The 24,187-nt window shown below is 47.6% G+C and overlaps 1 protein-coding gene across 2 annotated transcripts in view; it reads left to right on the forward strand.

Moving 5' to 3' along the window:
* Window positions 1–24,187, forward strand: part of TRIM67 (tripartite motif containing 67) — a 57,531-nt gene that overhangs the window by 15,278 nt on the left and 18,066 nt on the right. For both annotated transcript variants that reach the window (XM_032136989.2, XM_032136991.2), the window contains exon 2: window positions 23,845–23,940. In XM_032136989.2, coding sequence (XP_031992880.1) covers window positions 23,845–23,940 — 96 coding nt within the window. The remainder of the gene's footprint in view (window positions 1–23,844; window positions 23,941–24,187) is intronic.

A 24,187-nucleotide genomic window follows, 5' to 3' on the forward strand; every position in this document is an offset into this window, starting at 1 on the left:
ATAACGAGACCTTGTCTGTATTCTAAAATACCAGTAGTACTTAGGCAGACCTCTTTGGCAGGAAAGTTGAAAAGCAATCACTGAGGAGGATGTATTCAAGCTAAGACTTGAAGACTGAATAGGAAAGAACCAGCCTTGCATGATTCTGAAGGCAGCGCATTTCACAGAGAAGACAAGGGCCAAGAACCAGGGGCAGGTGACGCCTGGTGTGTTTAAACGACAGAAATGGGCCAGTGTGCTTGGGGCATAATGAAACAGATGAATAAGGGGCAGAAACAGAGAGCTAGGCAGAGAGGCAAAAGGGTACAGGGCCTGGCGGGCCACGCAGAACAGGTTGAATTTAATAGTAAGTGCTATGGGTAACCACGAGAAGGATTTAAGCTGGGGTGTGATGTTTCTTTTCTAAAAGAGCTCTCTGATGGAGGTTTGGAAAATGGAGAGTAGGGGGACAAGAGTGGAGGCAGGATGTGTAATTAGAAGCTGTTGCAGCAGTTTGGGCTATAAATATGGGGACTTGAATTGGGAGAGAGGCAGCAGAAATGGAGAGAGGCTTATGCATTCATATCCTGCTGGGGGTTCTCTGAGCTTCTTGGACTTTTGTTTTGGTGTCTTCTATTATTTTTGGAAAATTTTTGTGTACTATCTCTTCAGAAAATTCTCCTGCTCTATCCTCTCTCTTTCTCTTTCTCTCTCTCATCCTTCCAGAATTCCAATAACACGTATATTAGATTGCTTGCTATTGTCACACAGTTCTTGGATGATCTGTTCTTTTTTCTTTTGTCTTATTTTCTTTTTTTTTTTTCTGTTTAGAGACAGGGTCTCATTGTGTTTCCCAGGCTGGAGTGCAGTGGCACAATCATAGTTCACTGCAGCCTTGAACTCCTAGGTTCAAACAATCCTCCTGCCTCAGCCTTCCAAGTAGCTAGGACTATAGGCACATGCCATCCTGCCCAGCAAATTTGTTAATTTTTTTTTTTTTTGTAGAGGTTGCATTTTGCTATGTTGCCTAGGCTGGTCTCGATCTCCTGGCCTCAAATGTCTCCCACCTTAGCCTCCCAAAGTGTTGGGATTATAGACATAAGCCACCATGTCCAGCCTTTTATTTTACTTTTAGTCTTTTTTCTTTAATCACTCTTTTTGTTTCTTTGTGTTACAGTTTGGGTAACTTCTATTGACTTCCATTTCACTGGTTATTTTTTAGGCTGTGGCAAGTCTACTGATTAGCCCCCTTCCCTCTCCCTTCTCCGTCTCCACTCTGCATCTTCTCAGAAGTCCTGCCCTTTCCCCAACAGTCAGGACCCTCTAATGCTATGGGCCTGTGTCTCTTTTCTCTATCTTACCCAGGAAGAAAGAGTTTTTTCATTTCCCTTCCCTCAGCTACTAGAGGTCCTTGCTGTGCTCTAGGAGGTTGTTTTTCTTTCTTTTTAAGTTACGCTTTCTTGAAATTTATAAACCCTTGCAAACTGCCTTATGCCCTTTTTGAAACTAATAGATGCAATAAACAAATAAGAAGTCTACTTGAATACAACCAAAGAGAGCTAGGATCCTCTGGAAAGTCTCATTAAGATAGTCCCCTAGTTGTGAGCAGTGCTGCAGTCACTGTTAGAAAAACTGAATGCTGCTTGGAAATGTTTGGATCAAGAAACAGAGATCTTCTCGGTCCTTCAGCCACGCTACTGCTCCCTGCCAGTCCCACACAATAAAGAGAACTTTGCCTGGTGTAGACAGTGCAGCCATTCATCATATTTCATGTTTCATGTGAATGTCACCACACACCATCAGCTTGCTGGGAGGGCGTGAGTTTTACCTCTCACATTGGCTTCCTTCATTGAACTGTCTGCAGCTATCAGTGATGAGTGTTTGTCCTGCACACAGTCTTGTCTCCCCAGCAGGGTTCTATACCTGTAACCTACTGGGAATATGAAGATGCACAGAAGGGGATATCAGGGCACACCAAAGGCAAGAAGACCCTGCTGGGGGATCTCAGGAAGTGTGAGGGGTCTGAGTTTTTAGCCTACTTACAAGCCAACAAATTAGCCTGCCAGAGTTTCATGGGTGCAGTCAGAAGACATTAGGCTCCTAATTCAGAGATGGAGAACAGTTTATTACTCACAGCAACAGCAGGAGCCAGAACATCCACATGTTGGGCCAGTTCCCATAAGGGGATGTGAAGAGGGCTAGATCAGGGCACTTGCACATGCAGCCGGCTGCGTTACAGGAGAGGAGCCTTGAGCTTAGCAAACCCCAGTCTTTTTACAAGGGGCAGTAAACAGCAGCCCGTTGCTCCCAAGGGAGATACCATCTCTATCTTCCAAGGTTGTCCTCATCCTTAGAAACATAGCCCAGAACAAAGAGCAGTCAGTGTCTCACTTGCAAGATGTGGAGAAACACCAGAAACCCATGGAAAATTATCTCCCACCAGGAGAATTAAGTCAAAATTCAAATAGATCCTTGAGTGATTCCTGCCATTTGGGCCTCATGTGCATTGTGGGTAACTTCCTGAGCCTCCTCTGGTTTGCAAAATATCTTCTTTCAATTGGGGGCCACAGGTCTCAGGGCATCTGGGCAAAGCAAGGAGGATCTGTGTTGTCATCTCTCAGGCTTCTTACACCTTTAGGGTTTGCTGGGTGTCATGGGTTGGTGGAATATGGGACCCAGGTAAAGTTTCCCAGTTAAAGCTGTTCAATTAAGGTGACTTTCATTCCTGAGTCCATCTGTGTCCCTTCCAGGATGTGAAGGAGAAATGTCGTCTTGTGGCTTTCCATATTATCCAGTCAAAACAATCCACTGGTTAAGCATTCTTTGAGTGCCTCCTGTAATCCATGGCCTCTGCTGCAGACACACATAAAACAGGCCACAAGACAGCTCACAGCCTGCTGCAGGAGATCATTGTACAGCCAACCTGATGTATATACGCCTGATATGAAAAGTGGAATAAGTGCCCTCCTTGTAACGTGAATAAACGGATAGGGGAAGAGTGAAGAGAAGGCAGTGAATTTCCCCTGGAAATTAGGAAGGGGAAGAGGGAAAGAGTGTGGGGAGACTGAAGATAAGATGATGCTTGAGCTGGGGTCATGGATGGTGAGTAGGTTCATTAGTCAGGAAAGACAGAAAAACTTAGCCGTACATCATTGCATGAGGCGTTAAAGAAGATGTTTAAAATATAGTTCCTGTTCAAACAGCCAATTGATTATCTGCTGGTAGAGTGCAAGGGATTCATCCATATTTACACAAAGCAGGGAAACATTGACGAATATGATGCCATGTCTAATAAAAATGAAGGAAATCAGACTACCAGTCCTTTGAGTATCTGAGCTAACATACTGGATCTGGGGACAATGGGGGAAAAGGATGGGATAAATAGATTCAGAAGCCAAATTTAAGGGGACATCTAACTTGACAGGCAAAAAAGGATTAAACTTTAGCCTCATTTAAATTTCAGTGAAGAACAGGAATAGCCAGGCTATAATCTTTTTGAAGTTTCTTGTAAATTTCAGTCATTTTACCCTGTTTGCCAATAAAATCTGGCAAAAAAAAAAAAAAAGAAAAACCTTTCAAACATCTCAATTTTCTCAGCTAAGTTAAGGGGTTAGAGATGGGGAGAGAGGGATAAAAACAAAAGAAGTGAGGAAACCGTAACATAAGAGATTCCCAGGAGGAAAAGGGCAGTGATATGGACTTACTTTAAAAGAAGGCTAATTTTGGCCATTTAAATGGACAGGAGGGCTCACCTCACCACTTATGCACAAGAAATCAAGAACAACACCGGAGCACAAATAATTGGTGCTAAAATATGTGGAACCATCCTTAGGTATGAATGAGCATGGAGCAGAGGGTAGAGAGATGGGAGTTGAGTTGGGTTTCAAAGAATTGGAAGGATGGGGTAGGGGGTGCCTAATTTGATGACAGAGAGAAAGCTCTAAGACAAATTCTCATCAGACACGTATTGTCACAGAACTAATTCTATTGTTACAAGAGACCGGAGCTGGCCTGATGCTAAAGAAACAGTTTGGTTACCAGGCGATGAAAACCTCCCCTGGCTTGGCTCAGCAAATGGTCTTGATACATTGGCAAAGTCAGGAGTCTGGTCCTGGGGCTTCATGCATCAGACATCCCATCCCAGGCTTGTTCTTGGTGCTATCACAGCATGAGCTGATTACTCTCTGGTCTCTAGCCTTTCTTCACGGAAGTGTGACTTGCTGTGCCCAATTACACTTTCCTGCCAAATGGGATATTCTTAGAGTCTCCATGGGCATTTTTACTAATAACTCCACACAGTTTTAAAAATAAAATTCTATCTTGATTAGACTTTTACACCCATCAATGTGTCTTGCAGCTAACAGAAACTTCTAGGATCTCTTTCCTTTTAAGACCAGCTTTATACGTCATATGCATAAATAACACTATATTTCGAACACTTTGAGAACAAGGACTGTGTCTTATTTATCTTTGTAATCCCGGTACCCATCAGAGCATCTGACAGCCGGTCAAGCACAAGAAACATCTATTTAATAAATGAATAGGACTTAACACTAAAATGCATTCTAATATCCATGCCGTAAATTATGATTTCGGAGCAATCCCTATTAACTATTTGTTGAATCATAGAATAGAATGATTCATAAAGGAAGGGTCATTCCTGGGGACAGTATGGAAAAGGAGAAGAGGAGGAATTATGCATTTTCCAGGGCCCCATATTGAAAAGAGCCATCCATGCTCATTAGCATGGCTCTCCCCTCCCTCTTTACATGTGGTAATCATGTGAGAAACAGTCGGCTGAGTTCGTGACATGAAGAAAACTAGCTGGGAAATGTTGGCGTGACTTTTCCCAGATGTTAGCACTGCTTCAACTTTCGAGAGAACACACTGAGTGTAAGTTTACTAGACTGATATTACTAAAATCATTGGTGCTATAGAGGCAAGAGAATATGGGGAATAAGAAAGCTAGTTGCAAGCCAGCAATCCTAAAACTCTTCCCCTTGCCATGGACTGACGGCATATTAAATGAGATAATGCATTTTAAGGAATTAACAGTGTACACCACGTATGCGTGTTCAATAAAAGAAAGCCACTATTATCGTCACGATTATTATTGAGCGTCAAGGCTGAGAATGCTGTGAAAGGAGGGAATTGCTTTCCTGTCCAAGGCTGGGCACAAAACAATCTTAGTCATGGTGATCTCTTGGAGTAGGGCTAAGAAGCAGCGTTTAACCTAATTGAGCTCACTGGCCCTTTGGCAAAGCCACTTCCCCTCCTCACACTGAACGGGTGCCTAGAAAGTTCTATTCTGGGATCGCTTGGACCACCTTTCTGCTCCATCATTGGCTGATATAATGGAAAGATGATTGGAATTTAAATAAAAAGTTCCGGGTTCCATTTGGAACTATACGTCTTTGGATATGTTTCTTAACCGCTCTCAGCCAGTTTCCTTATACACAAAATGCTGGTGTAAGGATGAAGTCAGATGAGGTTAGTAAAAGGTTCCTATTACACCTTCGGGGCACTCAGTTTATTCCTGAAAATATGAGAAATTTGGCCTGCTTCCCCTGTGTCCTAAAGAGCCCAACACCCATTTTTATGATGTGGAGAAAGAGTATATGCAATATGATTTTCTGTGAATATATATGTAAGGGTATGTATTAGGAGGTAAAGCTGTACATAATGTATTTGTTTGTTAAGGCTTCCATCACAAATTACCACAAGCTGGGTAGCTTTAAACAACAGACGTTTCTTGTCTCACAGTTCTGGAGGTTAGAAGTCCAAAATCAAGGTGTCAGCAGGGCGGTGTTCCCTCTGAAGGCACCAGGAAGGACCTGCCCCAGGCCTCTGTCCCAGCTTGTGGTGGCTCCTTGGCTTGTGGCAGCAGAAGTCTAATCTCACATGGCGTTCTCCCTGTGTGCATGCATGTCTGTGTTCAAATGTCTCTTCTTTGTAACAACACCAGTCATAATGGATTAGAGCCCATTCTACTCCAGTGCGACCCCCACCTTAACTAATTACATCTGTAATGGCCCTATTGGCAAACAAGGAAGCATTCTGAGGTCCGGTGAGGGGTTAGGATTTCAACATGTAACTCTTTGTGGAACACATTTCAGCCTATAACACACAAAAACATTAATTAATTGGTTAATGTTACAGTGGTCGTTAACCCATTTATGCCTGAGGTTGCAATTTTTTGAATTTTTGCAATCAGACCTTGGTGATGACCTTGAACAGTAGGATATGAATAACCCTCACAAGCTTAGCATTCCAATAATGGAACACTAGGCATAAATGGGTTTGGGTGCAACAACGAAACAAGAAGAGAGCTGGCAATTGAAAGAAAATTGAAAGTTACTAACTCAGGTAGGTTAAGCCCATTGTTTCCTCATACTCTGTGAACATCCTCAGCCAGATTGTGCTCCTCTGAAGCTAGCAGAGAAGTGGGGAATTTTAGATTCCAGGTGTGAGTTGGGGAGAAGGAAGGTTTAAGGTAGGGGAGGGGCAGTGTGGTGCTGATTAGAGGGCACTGGGTAGGGTCCTGCAGACTGGGCAAAGAGTAGGAGAAGGGATGGAGGAGAGATGGCAGGGTTATAATGAGAAGTGTTATCATTGCAGCAGGACATTGCCCTAATGCTTAAATGTCCTGAGGTGTTTGAGGGAAAGAGCTTTGCTTTCCACTGAACGATCTACCTTAGAGATTATCCTATGTGTCAACAAATATAGAAATACATTGGCATTTTAATGGGTGCTGAGTATTCAGTTATGTGGATATTGCATCATTTATATTAATCACTATTCCTGAACATTTAGGCTGTTCACAAATTTTAACTATTTTTTAAATGTAGTGACCATTCTTGTATATACATCTTTGCATTCTTGTCCTATTGTCTCTTTAAGATAAAGTTCTATAAAACATTCTCTAATTAAGAAAAAACACTTCATGGATTGATTTCTTACTTCTCTGTAAATATATGAACCCAGGATCCTGTCTTTAAGAACAACTTCATTCTTACCTCCCTCCCAGCGTGCTAGTCTCCCTCTCCTGCACCCCCCTGTCAGATACTGTTCTACCCTAAGTCATATCTGGATGCTCCTGCCAAACCTATTGCATTGAAGATGGCAGCCTGGAGCGTGGAGGAAGGGGGTGATGGTGGAGAAGGAGTTGGATGAATCAAGGGAAGGAAGAAAAAAGTCGCATGTGTTAATATGCTATTTATTTTTAATTGCCACAGCTTAGGTAGGCAATACAATCCCTAACATATGCACTCTGCAGGAAGAGTAAGAACTGGCCCCAGAGCACAGAGCTAGTAAGTAAAGCCAAGGTCTATCTGAATGCAGAGGCCATTTTTGCTAGATTTTATCATTTGTTCAAATGTTTTCTGCTGTCCCTCTGGGAGAATTATACTTCTTGTCCCATCACTGTGAGGCTGGGCCCTCTAACTTGCTTGGGTCAATGAAATGTGAGTGGGACGGATAGTGCCACCTCTCAGGAGAAGGTTTTTTTGTTTGTTTGTTTGTTTGAGATGGAGTCTCGCTCTGTTGCCAGGCTAGAGTGCAGTGGTGCGATCTCGGCTGACTGCAACCTCTGCCTTGCAGGTTCGTGCGATTCTCCTGCCTCAGCCTCCCGAGTAGCTGGGACTACAGGCACGCACCACCATGTCCAGCTAATTTTTGTATTTTTAGTAAAGATGAGGTTTTACCGTATTGGCCAGGATGGTCTCGATGTCTTGACCTCGTGATCCGCCCTCTTTGGCCTCCCAAAGTGCTGGGATTATAGGCTTGAGTCACTGTGCCTGGCCAGGAGAAGGCTTAAGAGCAAGCATGTGTTTGGGCTGTAGCTCCTTTTCTTCTGCTATGAGTCTACTATGCCTCAAATGAGAAGCTCCTTCAGCTTGAATCCCGAAATGCAGAGTATGGGAAACATAGCTGCAGGTGACCTGCAATGGGCACTCAGTGTTAGCAAGAAGTAAACTTTTGTGGTTGGAAGCTTCCAAGTTGGGGGGTGGTGTTTGTTACTGCAGCGTCACTAGCCTAAGCTGTCTGATACAACCATTCTCTGTCCATTTCACTATCTTTCCTCTGTCTTCTGAGCCTTGCCCTGGTCGTTGGCCAAAATGTTTCTATTCTTTCCTTTGGTCACAGAAAAATGAGAAAAAAGAAAAAAACTTTAAAAATCTAGCAGTGTCCTCTGCTAGGTCCGTATTTAGACTTCTTTTTAGACTTGATTTTTTTGGTGGCTTTTTTTGCTTGACTCCCTGAGCTGTAGAGAGGTAGACATTCCCACCATACATTCAACTCCTGGAATAGGGCCCACTATCCAGAGTGAATAAACACTGTTTTACTGACAATCTGCTTTTCCTTTGAACTTCTTTTCTCTATTCTGAACCTTTTTTCTGGATAGTTTGATTTGGCTTAAAATCTATTTCTTCTGCTGTAATTCAAAATGGTAGAAACATAAGCTCAGCACTTCTGGAGCCTGTTCTAAAGGGATGGTTTGAGATATTTAGCATACTTCCGGAGCATGTTATCCTCATATCTTCACATGGCTGGTGACAAATGAGGGCCTTGCTCTAGTAGGTTACCCCAAAGTGTAAGAAGTGAAATTGTGTGACTGTTCTAATATAATATTTCATATCAGGTACAAAGCTAAAGTGGAGCTCTGGTCCTTGCTTCTGATCCTTGGTTCATTTTAGAAACTTCCCTGTCGTGTTGTCCGATTAAAAACTAATTTACTTATTCAACAAATATTTATGGGACATACACTGGTAGCCCATGCAAAGATGAAACAAGCAAGGTCTCATCTCCCAGGACGGCACAATTTAGTGAAGGAAGAAGTAAATGTTCTCAGCTGTCCAGGAGGGTAAGGTGGGAGGATCGCTTGGGGCCAGGAGTTTCAAACCAGCCTGGGAAACACAATGAGACCCTGTCCTAAAAAACAAATAAAAAAATAGTAAATACACGATGACAGTAGAATGGAAAGAGATCCACATCTCGTTGGCACAGGGAGCCAGAAAAAGGACATCTCAACAGGATTTGAAGGGGGAGGCTGCACAATCCAGCATAAGGAAGGGACACTTGAGCTGAGGTTTGGACGACCATGGGGCACCGGTGCAGCAATGGGAAAGGGCACATCCAGCAGATGAATGGCAAGGGCACAGGCACAGAGGCACACAGCAGCTTGGCAGGTCGTGTGAAGGTGGCTTGCGTCTTGAGGGTGGGTTCCAGCTGGAACTTCAGCAGGAACTGACAAGCCCAAGTCCAAGGGGAGGCATGGATTTCCCAATTACTCTGGGGCTGGCTCCTGTACACGTGAGCTTTTGAAGGTCATTTGGCACTCACTGACCGCCTTGTCAGAGGAAGAAGCCCCCATGTGCCTGCAGATATAGCTAATGACCGGAAGTCAGTTTCTGGCAGTACTGCCCATCAGCCCTGCCTCTTTTATTTTGACTGCAGCATTAAGTTCTAGCTAAGAAAATTTGGTTGGTGGCTCTGACGTATCAATCCTGGCAACTTAAAATTCACTGTTAATGAGCTAGGCTGCTCCTCCCTGCAAGCCTCAGGGCAGGAGCTCATGGGGAACTCCTAAGCAGTCAGGATTTTGGGAGTCAGAGTCTGAAGCTGAGTTGTGGAAGGGATAAAGAAGAGACCTCTCATCGTCACCATCTCCACAAGCATGGACTATACCAAGGCTCAGCATGAATCACTAATTATAGCATAGCTGTCTTTGCGTTTGTTGGGCATCCTAACCACTAAATCAGCTAGAGTCCTTTGCTGCAAGCTAACTTGAATCAAAAGGAATTTATCAGAAAAACAGGCGAGGCGGAGTGGCTCACACCTGTAATCTCAACGCTTTGGGAGGTTGAGGCAAGAGGATCACTTGAGGCCAGGAATTTGAGACCTACCTGGGCAACACAGCAAAACCTCATCTCTACAAAAAGTAAAAATAATAAAATATAAAAATTACTTGGGCGTGGTGGCACGTGCCCAACATCCTAGCTACTTGGGAGGCTGAGGCATGGAGGATCACTTGAGCCCAGGTGTTTAAGGCTGCAGTGCTTCACGATGGCACCACTGCACTCCAGACTGGACAACAAAGTGAGACCCTCATCCCTCCCTCCCAACAAAAAGCAAAAAATACTGCTCTTTTCTTAAGCACTCATAGAATCAATAGGAACTTTGAGAGCCAGGTTTGAAACTGTAACAACAGGGAGCACGTAGATAGCATTGAGTATGTGCCAGGTGCATTTTACATTTATTAACTCACCTAATCCTCACTATAGCTCTGTTAGGTACTTACTGCTATTACCCGCCTTTTGCATTTGAGGAAAATGGGGGCAGGGAGAGTAAGCGACTCACCTAATGTCACAGAGTCAGTGAGCTGGGATTCAAACCCAGGCATTCTGGCTCCCAAGGCTTCCCCAAGTGTGAAGAAGCAGCATGTACAGGAATACTCTAATAGCAGGGGTCTGCTCAGGCAACTATGGAACAAACACCCATCTCTCCAGGTCTCTTTGTCTCTTTGTTCAATTTTGAATTCCAAGGAGTTATCATCCTGCTGGCCTAGAATAGGGTGTTAACGAATCCACTGAAAAGGAATGTTTTTAAAAAGAGACTTTATTCCAACCAGCAATTTGCCAACCGGAGAGACTCAGCCTTCAGTATAAAACAAAGGTGTGTCTGCCAGAACAAAAAGAAGGGTTATCTTGCATAGAAGAAGTTTCTGCTTAGATTCTAATTCCAGTTCCCATTGCATCTGAGGGATGCAAGCTGGTTCAGTTCTGATTTTTTGATGTTAAAGTTGACCACAGGTCACATTTCATTGGTCAGGTTCAGGTGGCAGAATGAGGACTTCGGCAGCAGTTGATTCTGGCAGTGTGAGCAGAAACAGACAGCTAAGAAGGCCCCAACATTGAGCTACTGTTCGGCTTGCACAGGGCATGTAGGGAACCTGCAATAGGCAAATGGCTTTCAGCGCCACTCAGAATTCAGACCCGGATATCCCCTCAGGATACATCTCGGAGGGCTGGCTCTCTCAGGGTTCACACAGGCATGTGCCTACCCCTTGTCAGGGTGAAGGCAGTGGTACTGGAGTCCTAATTCCAGCCCTACCAGGCTGTACTCAGTAGAGAAAAGGCAACTTCTCAAAGCAAAATTGGGATACTGTTATAGAGGATAATGGAAGGTCAACGGCAGGAAAACAATGGTCCCTGCAGCTGTCAGGGAAGTTGTCTCTGGGGTTCTCATTCTACCCAGAACCACCATGATAGAGTGCCAGTCCCTGAACCCAGGGCCTTCCGTGCACACCGTCATTATACCTTGAGGCAGGCCTTTGGGGTGGGTATCATTATCCCAATTCACACGTGAGGACACGAAGTCTCACAGAGGGCAAGAAACTAAGTCACTTAAAATTAGGGTTTGAATTCAGGGCCCAACCCTGAAGCCCAGCTCTTAGGGTTGCTGGGTAAACACCCAGCAGTGCTCCTGAATGAGTGGCTGGCAGGTCGGGGAGGGTCAGCTTATTCTGCTCGCAGGGCCTAGGCGAGTGTGGAGCTGAGCTGGTGCCTGGACTTCCAGAGAGCGGGGCACCTCGGTCACCATCTGCTAGCTCCTAAATCCGAGTTGCTGGCTCAATGGGGAATGTGTGTTGTCCGGCCAGCCAGCCTGTACTCCACGGCATCCATTCCCATACCTTCCACCCTTCTCAGGATTCCCAGAGCGTTTATCTGAAAACTCCCTGTGAGAAAGGAGTCTCCCCTCACCCCTGGACCAGCTCTCCCTCCCACCCTCCTACACTGGAGGGATTGAGAAAAGAAAAGGAAGGGAAGTCAGAAGGGAGAATGGCTCTTGTTTTCCTCATCTGAAGTGGGGAAGAACCTAAAACAGTCCAAACAAGTGGAACCCAGGAGCTCCCATCACGGCGGGACCCCCAGGAAGTCTGTGTTCCGGCCTCCAGTGCAGGACCAGGGAGTGAGCTGGGATGAACAGGCAGCGAGGGGAGGCCACATCGAGAGTGAGAATTGGGATCCCTAGTAGGAGACATAGAGGATGCCTCGGGCTGCAGCACTGGGACCTTTGCCTAGGGGAGCCCAGACGCGTCCTGCCCTTTTGCATCTCCCCAGAGCACACGGCACGAAATCCGTGAATTCAGAAGACACTATTGAGTGCCCGTTCTGCACAGGCTCTGTACTAGGGACATAAAGATGATTGAACGGCTCACTCTGGAAGTCCTGATCTAGTGAGGGACACAGTCAAGTAGATAAGTAACTAAGATCTCAGACAGATGGTGGCGAGTGCCACAGTCGGAGGTATGTGAGAGGTGATGGCAGAACAGAGAAGACGGACCACACAAGTTCATGGAGTCTGGGGGGAAGACTTCATGGAAAAGGAGGATTTGAGCTGGACGTGGGCAAGCTGAGCTAGAATTTGAGCTGAGATGAGTGTGATAAACGGCGGTGACAGCCGGGACAAGGGCTCATAACTAGGGGAGAAGAGAAGGAGGTGGGTCTTCTGGAAGATAGGTGCTTGGGTTGCAGATTATCCCAGGGAAAAAGAAGGGGATGTTCACCATGAACAGAACTCACCTCTCTCCTGATAGGCGGCCGGCAGACGCTTGTTGAATGAATACATCAGTGAATGGATGAAGGGCTTGACAGCCAGGCTGAGGCGCTCCCTGTTTGTTCTGCATGAATCACAGCAGTGGAAACCTTGAGCCTAAAGGGTCAGAAGGAGAGACAAGAGTACATTCTGGCAAAAGCAGGATTTCTTCCTGAAGGAGGAGCACATCTCTAGTCGGAACAGGACAGATAGGGCCTGCCCTGGATTCCTGGTTTCAGCAGCACATCTGTGGACCTCCTTTTAGTCCCTCTGTATTCGTTTGCTAGGGTTGCCAGAACAAAGTACCACAAACTAGGTGGTTTAGAACAACAGAAATATATCGTCTCACAGTTCTGGAAGCCAGAAGACTGAAATCAAGGTGTCGGCAGGGCTATGCTGCCCCTGAAGGCTCTGGGAAGGACCTGCCCTGGCCTCTCTCCTAGCTCCTCGTAGATCTTTGGCAGCATAACTCCAATCGTCACGTGGTGTTTTCCCTAGCACCTGTCTGTCTCTATGTCCAAATCTCCCCTCTTCATAAGGACACCAGTCCTGTTGGATTAGGGCCCACCTTAATGACCTCATTCTAACTGAATCACCTCTTCAAGTACAGTCACATTCTAAGGTGCTGAGGGTTAGGACTTCAATGTCTAAATTTTGGGGGACACAATTCAGTCCATCGCCCTTCCCCTGAGGCTGGTCCAGGGTACAGGCTTGCATTGAACAGTATCTCCAATCGTGTGAAAACGCCAGGCAGCCTTCCCCAGCCCAGCACCCCAGAGGCCTAAGATGAAAGCTTGGATGATGGGAAGGTGCTTCTCAGGCTGTCTGGGCAGCTTTCATCATCCTGCTAGAGGAAGGGGACTGCTTTACCCTCACATCCCATGACATCCACGGCTGCCTCATCAGCAAGGCTAACGAGGATGCCCATCTCACAAGCATATGGATCTCGACCAGGAGATCAATCTAAGTCTAAAAACAGAAAGCTGAAAACTTCCCAGGCAATGGTGTGAAGTCATAGCTGTGTTAGTTGTTGGATCCCTCTTTATATTTCACCTGGGAAGACAGAGTTTAAGAAGAGGAAGGAAAATAGCCACATTTAAGCAACAAGGGAGAAGAAAGAAGATGCAGGGAAAAGACCTGCCTCCATTGGCCCCAGGCTCCCCAAGTGGGGAGTAGGATTTCAGATAAAAGGAGAAGGAGGTCACCTGCCTGGCAGAGGAGTGTACCTCAGTGGTATCCGTGCCTCTCTCAGGAGGTGCTTAGAAGTCAATTTCTCTGCTTACCCAGGAGCCTCTACCTTTTAATTTTTTAAAAAATGAGTCCTTTACATTTTTCATTTATTTCTACTGTTCTGTCAACAGATGAGGGATTTTTAACTTATTAGGCATTATTATCAGCCACAGGTTAAAAAAAAAACAACAATACCTTAGCACTGAGGGGCAGATAAAAAGGTGAGAGAAATCCCCTGTGGTCCATTTCACAACCTCCTTTGTGCCCACTGATGGTGTGAAACTCTCAGTGAAGCTTTGATTCCTGTTTTAACACACGCCCCGTCTCTACTGTCTCCCAAGTGGGGCATCAAACTGCAGGAGGCCGGGTGGGAAAGGCGGGCAGAAGGAAGCCAAGTGGCTGGGTAACCAGAGGGACAGCGGGCAAGCGCTCTCTGATCCACGCCAGGCACAAAGGAGCTGCTGTAGTGCTTCTGGAGAGAGACCCAGGCAGGCAGATGCTTGGTTAGGCTGTGGGAACAAGAAAGTAGCTCAGCACTCCAGAGGCCTAAGATGAAAGCTTGGCTGATGGGAAGTGACAGGAGTGAATCTATGGGATCTCCCTTCCTAGAGAAAAGTGAGTCCTGTTCTTTCGTGTTCTCTCCCAGAGGAGAGCTGACTGCACTTCCCTGCCCTGCCAATCCATTTTTGCTTCCTACACTGTCCCACTCTCAGAGACATCTTTGTGAGAGCATGATCTATGACTGTGTCCACATAATCCCTTCCACCCCACCATCACATTGGGACCCGTGTTCCATGGCGCCATATTGCTATTCAAGGCAGTCTTGGTTGCTTCTGCCTCCCCCAGACACCTTGCTCTGTGTGGGACAGGAGCAGGAGGAGGTGGTGGTCAGTGTCTTATCCTCCCACATGTGTTCCCTGCAGTGCTGGGACAAAGCCCAGACTGATGGCAACGTTGCTTTATCAACATTCGCAAAGTGGCTGTGGAGGCTTCCAACACAGCTGCACATTTGAAATCCTAATGAGCTGGAGAGTGGAGCTTGGGTCTGACGAAACCATCATTGGCAGACAGGCAACCCTGCCCAAGCACACAGTATGCCAGGGACAGGGTCCCCTGGAGAATAAAGATGCAGCTGGAAGATGGTGGGTGGTCTCAGCCCAGCAGCCCTGCCTCTGAGGGATTTTAATGGGAAATTAGGTTTTGTCCTCCTTCCATGTTGGTTGAATATCCAAAGGGCAGTGCAATGGAGTGCAAAGAGCATCGGCTTTGGATTCAGAAAAATCTGGGTTTGAGTCCTGGCTACACTACTTACTAGCTGTGTGACTTTGGGCAAATTACTTCCCCTCTCTGAGCCTATGCCCTCTTCTGTAAAATGGTGTTAGTATGGCACCTCCTTGTTAGGTTATGAGGAATCAACTAAATTTGGCATGTAAAGACCTCAGCACTTAGTAAGTTGTCAATTGTTATTGTTATTGCTATTAATGGGAAGTCATCAGTTGCTACTGATCATGTCCCACCACAGGAGAGGAGAGGCTGTCAAGTCCAGGTTGTGACTGGGTTCAGGCAGTCAGAGCTTTGCCCTGTGGCAGAAAAATGACATTGTTCTCCACAAGATCCACTTTTCTGGCCTCAGCGGGTGGATCTGTGTCTGGTGGATATTGGTTCTGTGATGGATCTTGTCCTGAGAACTGCCTCATGGGCCCAGTACAAAGCTGACAATCCAGGTAGAAACAGACCCTCAATCAGGCACCATTTATAGTGGGTCCTGTGTACTAGCCTCCAGGCTCTGAGCTGGGGATGCGACACTGGATAAATCCGACATGACTTCGTTGAGTGCACAGTCCTCTGAGCAGCAGACATTGAACAGTTCTGTGACCACGTGTGAGATGAGGTTTTTAAAAATGATAAATTTAATTGCCAGTCATAGCAGGCTCAATGATGGCCTCCAAGGACGATGTCCATATCTTTATTCCTGGAACCCATGAATGTTACCTTACATAGCGAAAGGGCTTTGCAAATGTGATAAATGTGATGAAGTTAAGCATCTTGAAATGGGGAGATTGTCCTGCTTTAACCTCACAATCATTGTGGGTCCAATGTCACTACAAATGTCCTTGTAAGAGGGAGACAGGAGGATCAGAGTTAGTCACAGGAGATGAGGATGGAAGCAAGATGTCTTAGTCTTCAGGATGCTGTAACAAAATACCATAGACACAGGGGTTGATAACTGTACTTCTTACAGTTCTGGAGGCTAGGAAGTCCAAGATCAGTGCCTAGCAGATTTGGTGCCTGGCAGGACATTTTCTTGATTCATAGATGGCACCTTCTCACTGTGTCCTCACTCTGGGGCCTGTTTTATAAGGGTTCTAATCCCCTTCGTGGGGGCTCCACCCTCATGACCTCACCACCTCCCAAAGTCCCCACTGCCTGATACCACCTCTCCTGGGGTTAAGATTCAACATATGAATTTGGGGGAGACGCAAGCATTCAGACCATAGCACATGAGGTTGAACAATGCCAGGAAGGGGCCACAAGCCAAGGAATGTGGGTGACCTCTAGAAGCCAGAAAAGGCACCGAAGAGGATTCTCCCTTAGAGCCTCCAGAAGGAACCAGCCCTGCCCATACCTTGATTTTAGGCTTGTAAGACACATTTTGAACTTCTGACCTCTAGGACCATAAGATGATAAATTTGTGTTGGTTTAGGCCACGAAGTTTATGGCAACTTGTCACAGCAGCGATAAGAAACCAAAGTCCCATAGGAACCCATGACAGAGTAAGCCTGGGGATTCAGGGAAAGGCAGATCCTCCAAGAGAGTTCTCTTCTTTTGCAACAGCCCTAGATGAAGGCAGTGGTGGCACCTTCAAAGAGATCTAGTCTGTATTGACAGAGTCGTGGCAGCAGGCTCCATGTAGGGGTTCTGAGAATTGGATGTGGCTTGATGCACTGAACAGAACACTGGATCAGCATCTGGAGAGCCCCATTCCAATCCCAGCTCTCCTCCTTACTGGCTTAGTGACACAAACACAGGGAGCTGCAGGGACAGGAGCTGATCTTCTGAGCTGCTTTGCCTCAGGGGACCTCCCCCCAACTCTGGGTCACAGCCACTGCAGAGAGAGGCTGCCCGGATCAACCCCTGGCTCCTAGTTCTTCTGCCAATGACCCCTTCTGTTTCTGGGGGGTCCCCTTCAGCCTGTGGCCCCCGGCCTAACATACCAGGGGCTGCCACCCAGCATTGCTCCCTTTGTAGCCAATGCTGAGCTGGCTTCTCCCTAAGTGGACTTCTACCCAGGGGCGTGCCCTCTCCTCTGTGCCCTTACCGTCAATCCTTCATGCTGCATGGAGCAAAGTCTCTGTGGCCTGGATCCTCAGAGCGGGAGACTGGATCCCGGGAGTGGACTGGGAGCAGGGAAGCCGGTGGGGTTGAGGAATCCAGGAGGTCTGGCTGCCACTATTTCATGGGAGAGGGGTCTGCCCAAGTCTCCCTCTCAGGACCCTCCTTTGTCCTATTCTTTCCCCATTTCCAGGGTCTCCACATGCTCACCTCCTCCCTCTCCCATCCCTGTGAGTCACCTCCAGTGACTCCGCGGGTCACACCTTGTTTCCAGTCTCCAGGTCTGTTGCTGCATCTGCCTCAATCGCAGGGTGATCAAGGCTCCCCACCATGTTTCTGAGCCTCAGTTTAGGCCAGACGCTAGGGAAGTTACATTTATTCATCATCATTTTTTTTTAAGAGACAAGGTTTCACTCTGTCACCCAGGCTGGAGCGCAGTGGTACAATCAAAGCTCAGTGCAGCCTCAAACTTCTGGGCTCAAGCAATCCTTCCACCTCAGCCTCCTGAGTAACTGGGACTACAGGTGTGTGCCACCACACTCAGCTAATTTTTGTATTTTTTTTAGAGACAGGGGTCTTGCTGTGTTGCTTAGGCTGGTCTAGAACTCCTGGGCTCAAGTGATCCTCCCACCTGGGCCTCCCAAAGTGCTGGGTTTACAGGCGTGAGCCACTGCGCCCAGCCTGGAAGTTATCTTTATTCTGGTTACTGGGCTCTTGGAGCCTAGGCCTGGCCATTGAGAGAAGACTAGAAAACAAAGCCGCTCTCCGCAGACTGAGCAAGGGGTGTTGAGATGGTGGGTGGGGGGCTTCCCTAGCTGTTGGCAGGTTGCTCAGTAAAGGGGGAGAGCAGGGCAGAGGAACCCTCTGGTGTGCAATAGAGACAGGGCATCAGGAGCGCGGGGCATCAGAAGCCCCATCCAGTGTGACTAAATGTGAACCAGGTCAGTGGCGGCAGTTAACCTAGAAATAGTTAACACCCAGAAGTCATGAAAAGTGGGTCAGTCCCCAGAGTAGGGTCAGACTGCTGGTGCCGGGACCATATGGGGCTCCATGCCCTAGAAACAGTGGGTTCAGAGTGACCACATGGCCATTTTAATTATGCCCAGTGTGGGAGAGGATTGAGACTTGAATATCTCGGGGAGCTAGTCAGACAAAAATCTAGAGCAAAATCAATTCACTGACACAAATATTTATGGAGCACATTCTACGTGTCGGGTACTATGCTGCCTACCATGTGGCACTCCAACTCTGCTCAGGGCAGAGATCGCCAGGGTGCAGTGGGGCAGCATGGCAGGGAGCTAATGCAGCTTTCCTGGGCCACCCATCTTCAGAGAGTGAGAGGCCAGGCAAGGTGACTCAGGCCTGTAATCCCAGTGCTTCAGGAGGCTGAGGCAGGAGGATCACTTGAGGCCAGGTTTTTGAGGCTGCAGTGAGCTACGATTGTGCCACTGCACTACAGCCTGGGTGGCAGAGAAAGCTCTCCAGATCTCCATCTGTCTCTCTCTCTCTCTCTCTCTCTCTCTCACTTTTCCCTCTCCCTGTCTCTCTCTCTCTCTCTCTCTGTCTTTGATACAGGGTCTCACCGTGGGCTCGAGTGATCCTCCTGCCTCAGCCTCCCAAGTAGCTGAGACTAGAGGCACACGCCACCACACCTGGCTAATTTTTAAATCTTTGTAGAGACAACATCTCACTATATTACCCAGTCTGGTTTACTCATATGTTGCCCAGGCTGGTCTCAAACTCCTGGGTTCAAGCAATCCTCCCACCCCGGCCTCCCAAAGTCCTGGGATTACAGGCATGAGCCACTGCTCCAGACCTCCATCTCTTAAAAAAAATAAATCATTTGTTCTTTCACTCCAAAAACCTTTGCTCCTTTTCCACTACAGTTATCAGGTGCGATTTCCACAATGCTATTCCCTGAGTGAGGAGAAATGACTTGTGGTCATTCACACACAAAGGACTGGGTTGAAGAAAAGGACCAGTGTGTGCTTATGAGGACATCCCTCGACAGCAGCTAGCCCTCACACTGCCCACTTTGGCTCTTCCATGGCTGCAGACCAGGGCACGGGGCCCTCACGTGGCTGAGCACACAGCAGGCCCCAATGTGGCTTGCATTGAGGTGACCTCACCAAGGGGGCATCAAAAAGCAGTGGAGGGAAAAATTAGATGGCAAGTCTGATGGACCTGGAAGCAGTGTCCGCTGAACCGTGAGACTGTCCCCCTTTCAGCCAGGCATTAGCCTGCGGTCACGGGTCTCCTTCAAAACCACTCTGTTTTTGGGCTCCTTGCCAAGCTCCTTGGTCTTCTTGCCAAGCAGGAAGCAGGTCAGCAGGCTCTGGGGAGGGCTGGGCTCCTGGAAGGCTGGCGCTGGCTGGGGCAGAGCAGTCCTGGCCCCTGGTACTGGGCAGATGGTGTGTGACCCTAACTACCCTGCCTCTCAGGCAGAAGCAAGCTTGCTGAGTTCCTCCAGGAAGGTGCTAGCTGCAGTGATGAATCTGCAGGGATCTAGCCCACTCTTTGCGTGCACCTCTAGTCAAGCAATTGTTTTGCTTTTTATTCAGCCAAGGAGCATTCTTTGAGCTCCTACTTTGTGCAGCACAGTGGGATAGAAATATAGAGACAAAAGACAAAGTCTTTCCACTGAGGACTGTATGATGAGTGGGAGGTGCTATGAACTGAATGTTTGTGTCCCTTCCAAATTCAAACGTTGATGCCTAAATCTTCAATGTGCTGATATTAGGAGGTGGAGCCTTTGGGAGGTAATTAGGTTTAGATGTGCTCAGAGCCCCCTCTGATAGAATTAATGCCCTTAAAAAAAGAGAGACACCTGAGCTCTCTCTCAAGCTCTCTCTCTCTCTCTCCTCTTGGTGCACACACCAAGGAAAATCCATGCATCTTAGTCCATTTGCATTGCTATAAAGGAATATCTGAGTCTGGGTCATTTATAAAGAAAGGTGGTTTATGGGGCTCATGGTTCTGCAGGCTGTACAAGAAGCATGGCCCCAGCATCTGCTTCTGGTGAGGGCCTCAGAAAGTTTCCACTCACGGTGGAAGGCAAAGGGGAGCAGGCATCACATGGCAAGAGAGGAATCGAGAGAGAGAGGAGGGAGCTTCCAGGCTCTGTTTAACAACCAGTTCTCGTGGGGACTAATACAGTGAGAAGCCGCTAAGGAGGAGTGGAGGACAGTAGCAAGACATTCATGCGGATCCGCCCCGTGACCAAACACCTCCCACTAGGCCCCATCTCCAACACTGGGGATCAAATTTCAACATCAGATTTGTTGTGGCCAAAAATACTATATCCAAACATGACACCATGTGAAGACCTAACACAGAAGAGGGCCCTCACCCAGAACAGGGCCCTCACCCAGAACCAACCGCACTGGCATGCGGATCTCGGACTTCCAGCCTCCAGAACTCTGAGAAATCCATGTCTGTGGTTGAAGCCCCAGGTCTGTGTGTTCTGTTGCTGCAGCCTGAGCTGACCAAGAGAGGAGGGGCCAGCCACAGCCCCAGGGGGCCCATGCTTTGGGTGGGTGTCTTGGGGAGGGGTTGCTATTCTTTCCCTGTCCCTGATAATCAACTTCAACTTGAAAACCCCTGTCATTAAAGATACCCTCCAGGGCCTGTGAATGATGCTGACTCTTCAGCCTCCTTTTGAGGGTGAGTATCCTGGGATGGGTGGAGTTCTCCCGGGCTCTGCACCCCACTAAGGATGCAGCAAAATTAAGGCTGTCAGGGCAGAAATAATTCGATAAGGGTTCATTGGAAGCCAAGTGTGAGGCTCAACTGGGGAAGACACACCAACAAAGCTGGGCATGTTCCAGAGCCTGTCGCAGGTTGGAAGGCTTATCTAGAAAGTGTAGGGGAAGCGCGAGCTCCTCCTACCAGACTTGTCCTTTTCCATTGATGGCTGCAACACAGAGGTTACGTTCATTGGCTACGGATGACAGCATACAGGCTAACATTCCATGTGCAAGACGATCAGTAAAACTTTGTGATTCAGAAACAAATGTGTCATTTTTATTTTGAGACACAGTCTCACTCTGTCACCTAGGTTGGAGCACAGTATCATAGTCATAACTCATTGTAATCTCAACCTCCTGGACTCAAGCCATCCTCCTGACCCAGCCTCCCGAGTAGCTGGGACTACAAGCACACACCACCATGCCCAGCTAATTTTTAAAAATTTTTTATAGAGAGAGGGTGAGGATGAGGGAGGAAAGCAGGGCTGGGGGTTGCGGCTGGGAGGTCTCTCTATGTCGCCCAGGCTGGTCTTGAACTCTTGGCCTCAAGCAATTCTCCTGCCTCTGCCTCTGAGTAGCTGGAATTACAGGCATGAGCTACCCCACCTGGCTTCAGTGTCCTTTTTGATGTCAGTAGGTTATGTATTAATCAGTATGTCAACAGTTTGAAGAACTCACAGTTAGATTTGAAGGCCTCGGGATAAGAGCCTTTTCTCAGAGACAGGATGTAAGCCATGAATCACGAGGCCTTTCCCAGGTGGTTAATCTGGAAGCCTGCCAAATGTGACCTGTAGGTTATCAGATGGGTGTCAAACCTGTGCTCTCCAGGACTAGCCACTGGCTAATCACACATGGCAGTTGCAACTTACCCTAAATAATATGAAAAGTCCAGCTCCTCAGTCACATTAGCTACTTCAAGTGCTCAGTACCCACAGGCAGCTAGTGGCTACCATCAGGGACAGAGCAGACCTGGGACACTTCTGCCATCACTGTACATTCTATGGGATGTTTCACTGCCTAGGTGCTGGCAACAGATGGTGGTACACTGTGGGCCAGCTATGGAGGGGAGAGCCTAAACCCACTGAGGTGGGGCTGGGGGTGGCGAGGCTCATGGTGTAGGAAAAAGCTTCTTCGAGGAGCTGCACCTCCGCCGATCCTCAGCCTGAGGCTCCTGCTCTCTCTGAGCAGACAGCCTAGACCTTGACCTCTCCTTGCGTGCCGGTGCTCCTGGGGACCGGGCCCCCTTCCTTGTCTTTCCACCTACCCCCTGTGTCTTTTTGTGGGCTTCCTTTACCATCTTCCCCATAGGTTTTCAGCGGAGGCTGCACTTGCACAGTCCAGGGGATCTCAAACTGCATCAGAACCCCCTGGAGGGCTTGGTAAACCGCACACTCCAGGGCTTCACCCACCACCTCTGATCAGCAGATCTGGGGTGCAGCCAGAGACGGTGCACTTCAACAAATCGCCCAGTGATGCTGATGTTGCTGGTCTAGAACCACACTTTGACAGCCGTTTGTGTGGTCTAAAGAATCCCATTCACTGATTCATGCATTCAGCAAATATTTATTGAATGCCACCACGTGCGGGCTACTCTTCCAGTGCCAGGATAAGCTGTGCGCCACCCAGAAAAGCCCTTGTCCTTCATTCTAGGACATGAAGATGGACAGCAAACAAGTTTTCTAGGTTGGGTGGTGATGACTGTTAGGAGGAAGAAAAAGCCAGGGGAAGGCGAGGGGGCTATTGCACAAGGTCGTGAGGAAAGTCCTCACTGACACAGTGACGTCTGAGCAGAGATCTGGGAGGGGACTTGAGGGAGAAGGAGACCCTGGCCCTTCTGACTCTGCTTTGTTCTATCCTCAGCTTTTTAATGTGGAAAATGAAAGTCATGTTAAAAGTCAAGGTCACAGTCCAGACAGGCGTGATGGCTCACACCTGTAATCCCAGCAATTTGGGAGGCCAAGGTGGGAGGATCACTTGAGGCCAGGAATTTGAGACCAGCCTGGGCAACACAGCCTCCGAGACACCATCTCTACTAAAAAATGCAATAATTAGCTGGAGGCTGATTCGGGAGGATCACTTGAGCCTGAGAGGTTGAGGCTGCAGTGAGTCATGATTGAGCCACTGCACTCTAGCCTGGGCAACAGAGTGAGACCTTGTCTCAAAAAAAAAAAAAAAAAAAAAAAAAATCAAGGTCACAGTCTACTCAAGAGCTAGGTTTTAAAGACAAATTCAATTGTGTGTGTACGTGGTTCATTACAAAGAAGCCTGGTGCCAAAAGCCGTAGAGTTCAGCTGAGCTTGCAGTTTCACCCTTGGGCCACAGCAATTGATCCTTGTGCTTCAGAAGCCTCTGCTGGTCACATCCCTCTCTGCAGGGTGAGGAGTCCCCAGGGCTAAGGGTACCAGCCTGTGTGTCCCTTTAGAGGATGCCCTAGGATTACCAGTCCATACACCTAGTCCAGTTCCAGGACCCACAGCCCCCTTCCTGTCCATCCCTCAGGGCAGACCAGGCCCCAAGGTTTGCACCCCAGGCCAGGAGATGACTGTGTAGGGATGGGGTGGACGGAACTTGACCTGGGGTCTGGAATGTCCATATAAGCGTGTACTGATGATGGATAGAGGGGGCCAGGCCAAGCCAAGGACTCTATTTATCTTCTTGTCTTGGGCTCTGCAAACATCAGGGGCAGACCTGTTTGCTTCAACCCATTAGTTGAGTGCTCCTTACCTCTATCCAGCTTTGGAGATGAGAAAGGAGACTGTAGGCCAATCTACTACTGTTGGAAAAATAAACAAATGTTGTAGAGATCATGGATCAGTGGTGGTCCCTTCATCAATGAGAACAGCAGATGTGCGAGATCAGTCCTATCCCCTCTTATAAACATAAGCTTTTATGATGAAGTGCAAATTTTCTGTGCCTTTCATGACTAACTTTTCTTTTCAACATGTGATATCTTTTTCAGGCACAACTATCTCAGGCCTTAAATGGAGTTTCGGATAAGGCAAAGGAAGCAAAGGAGTTTCTGGTTCAGCTAAAGAACATATTGCAGCAGATCCAGGTGAGCACATCTCTGGCATAGGGAGAAATACTCAGTGTGGAAAGTTTGCACGTTGTGCATCATATTAAGAAGAAACGGGCCAGGCGCAGTGGCTCACGCCTGTAATCCGAGCACTTTGGGAGGCCGAGGTGGGCAGATCACCTGAGGTAGGGAGTTTGAGACCAGCCTCACCAACATGGAGAAACCTGTCTCTACTAAAAATACAAAAATTAGCCGGGCGTGGTGGCACATGCCTGTAATCCCAGCT

This window comes from Hylobates moloch, unplaced genomic scaffold, assembly GCF_009828535.3.
Source record: "Hylobates moloch isolate HMO894 unplaced genomic scaffold, HMol_V3 SCAFFOLD_18, whole genome shotgun sequence".
NCBI classification, from domain to species: Eukaryota; Metazoa; Chordata; class Mammalia; order Primates; family Hylobatidae; genus Hylobates; species Hylobates moloch.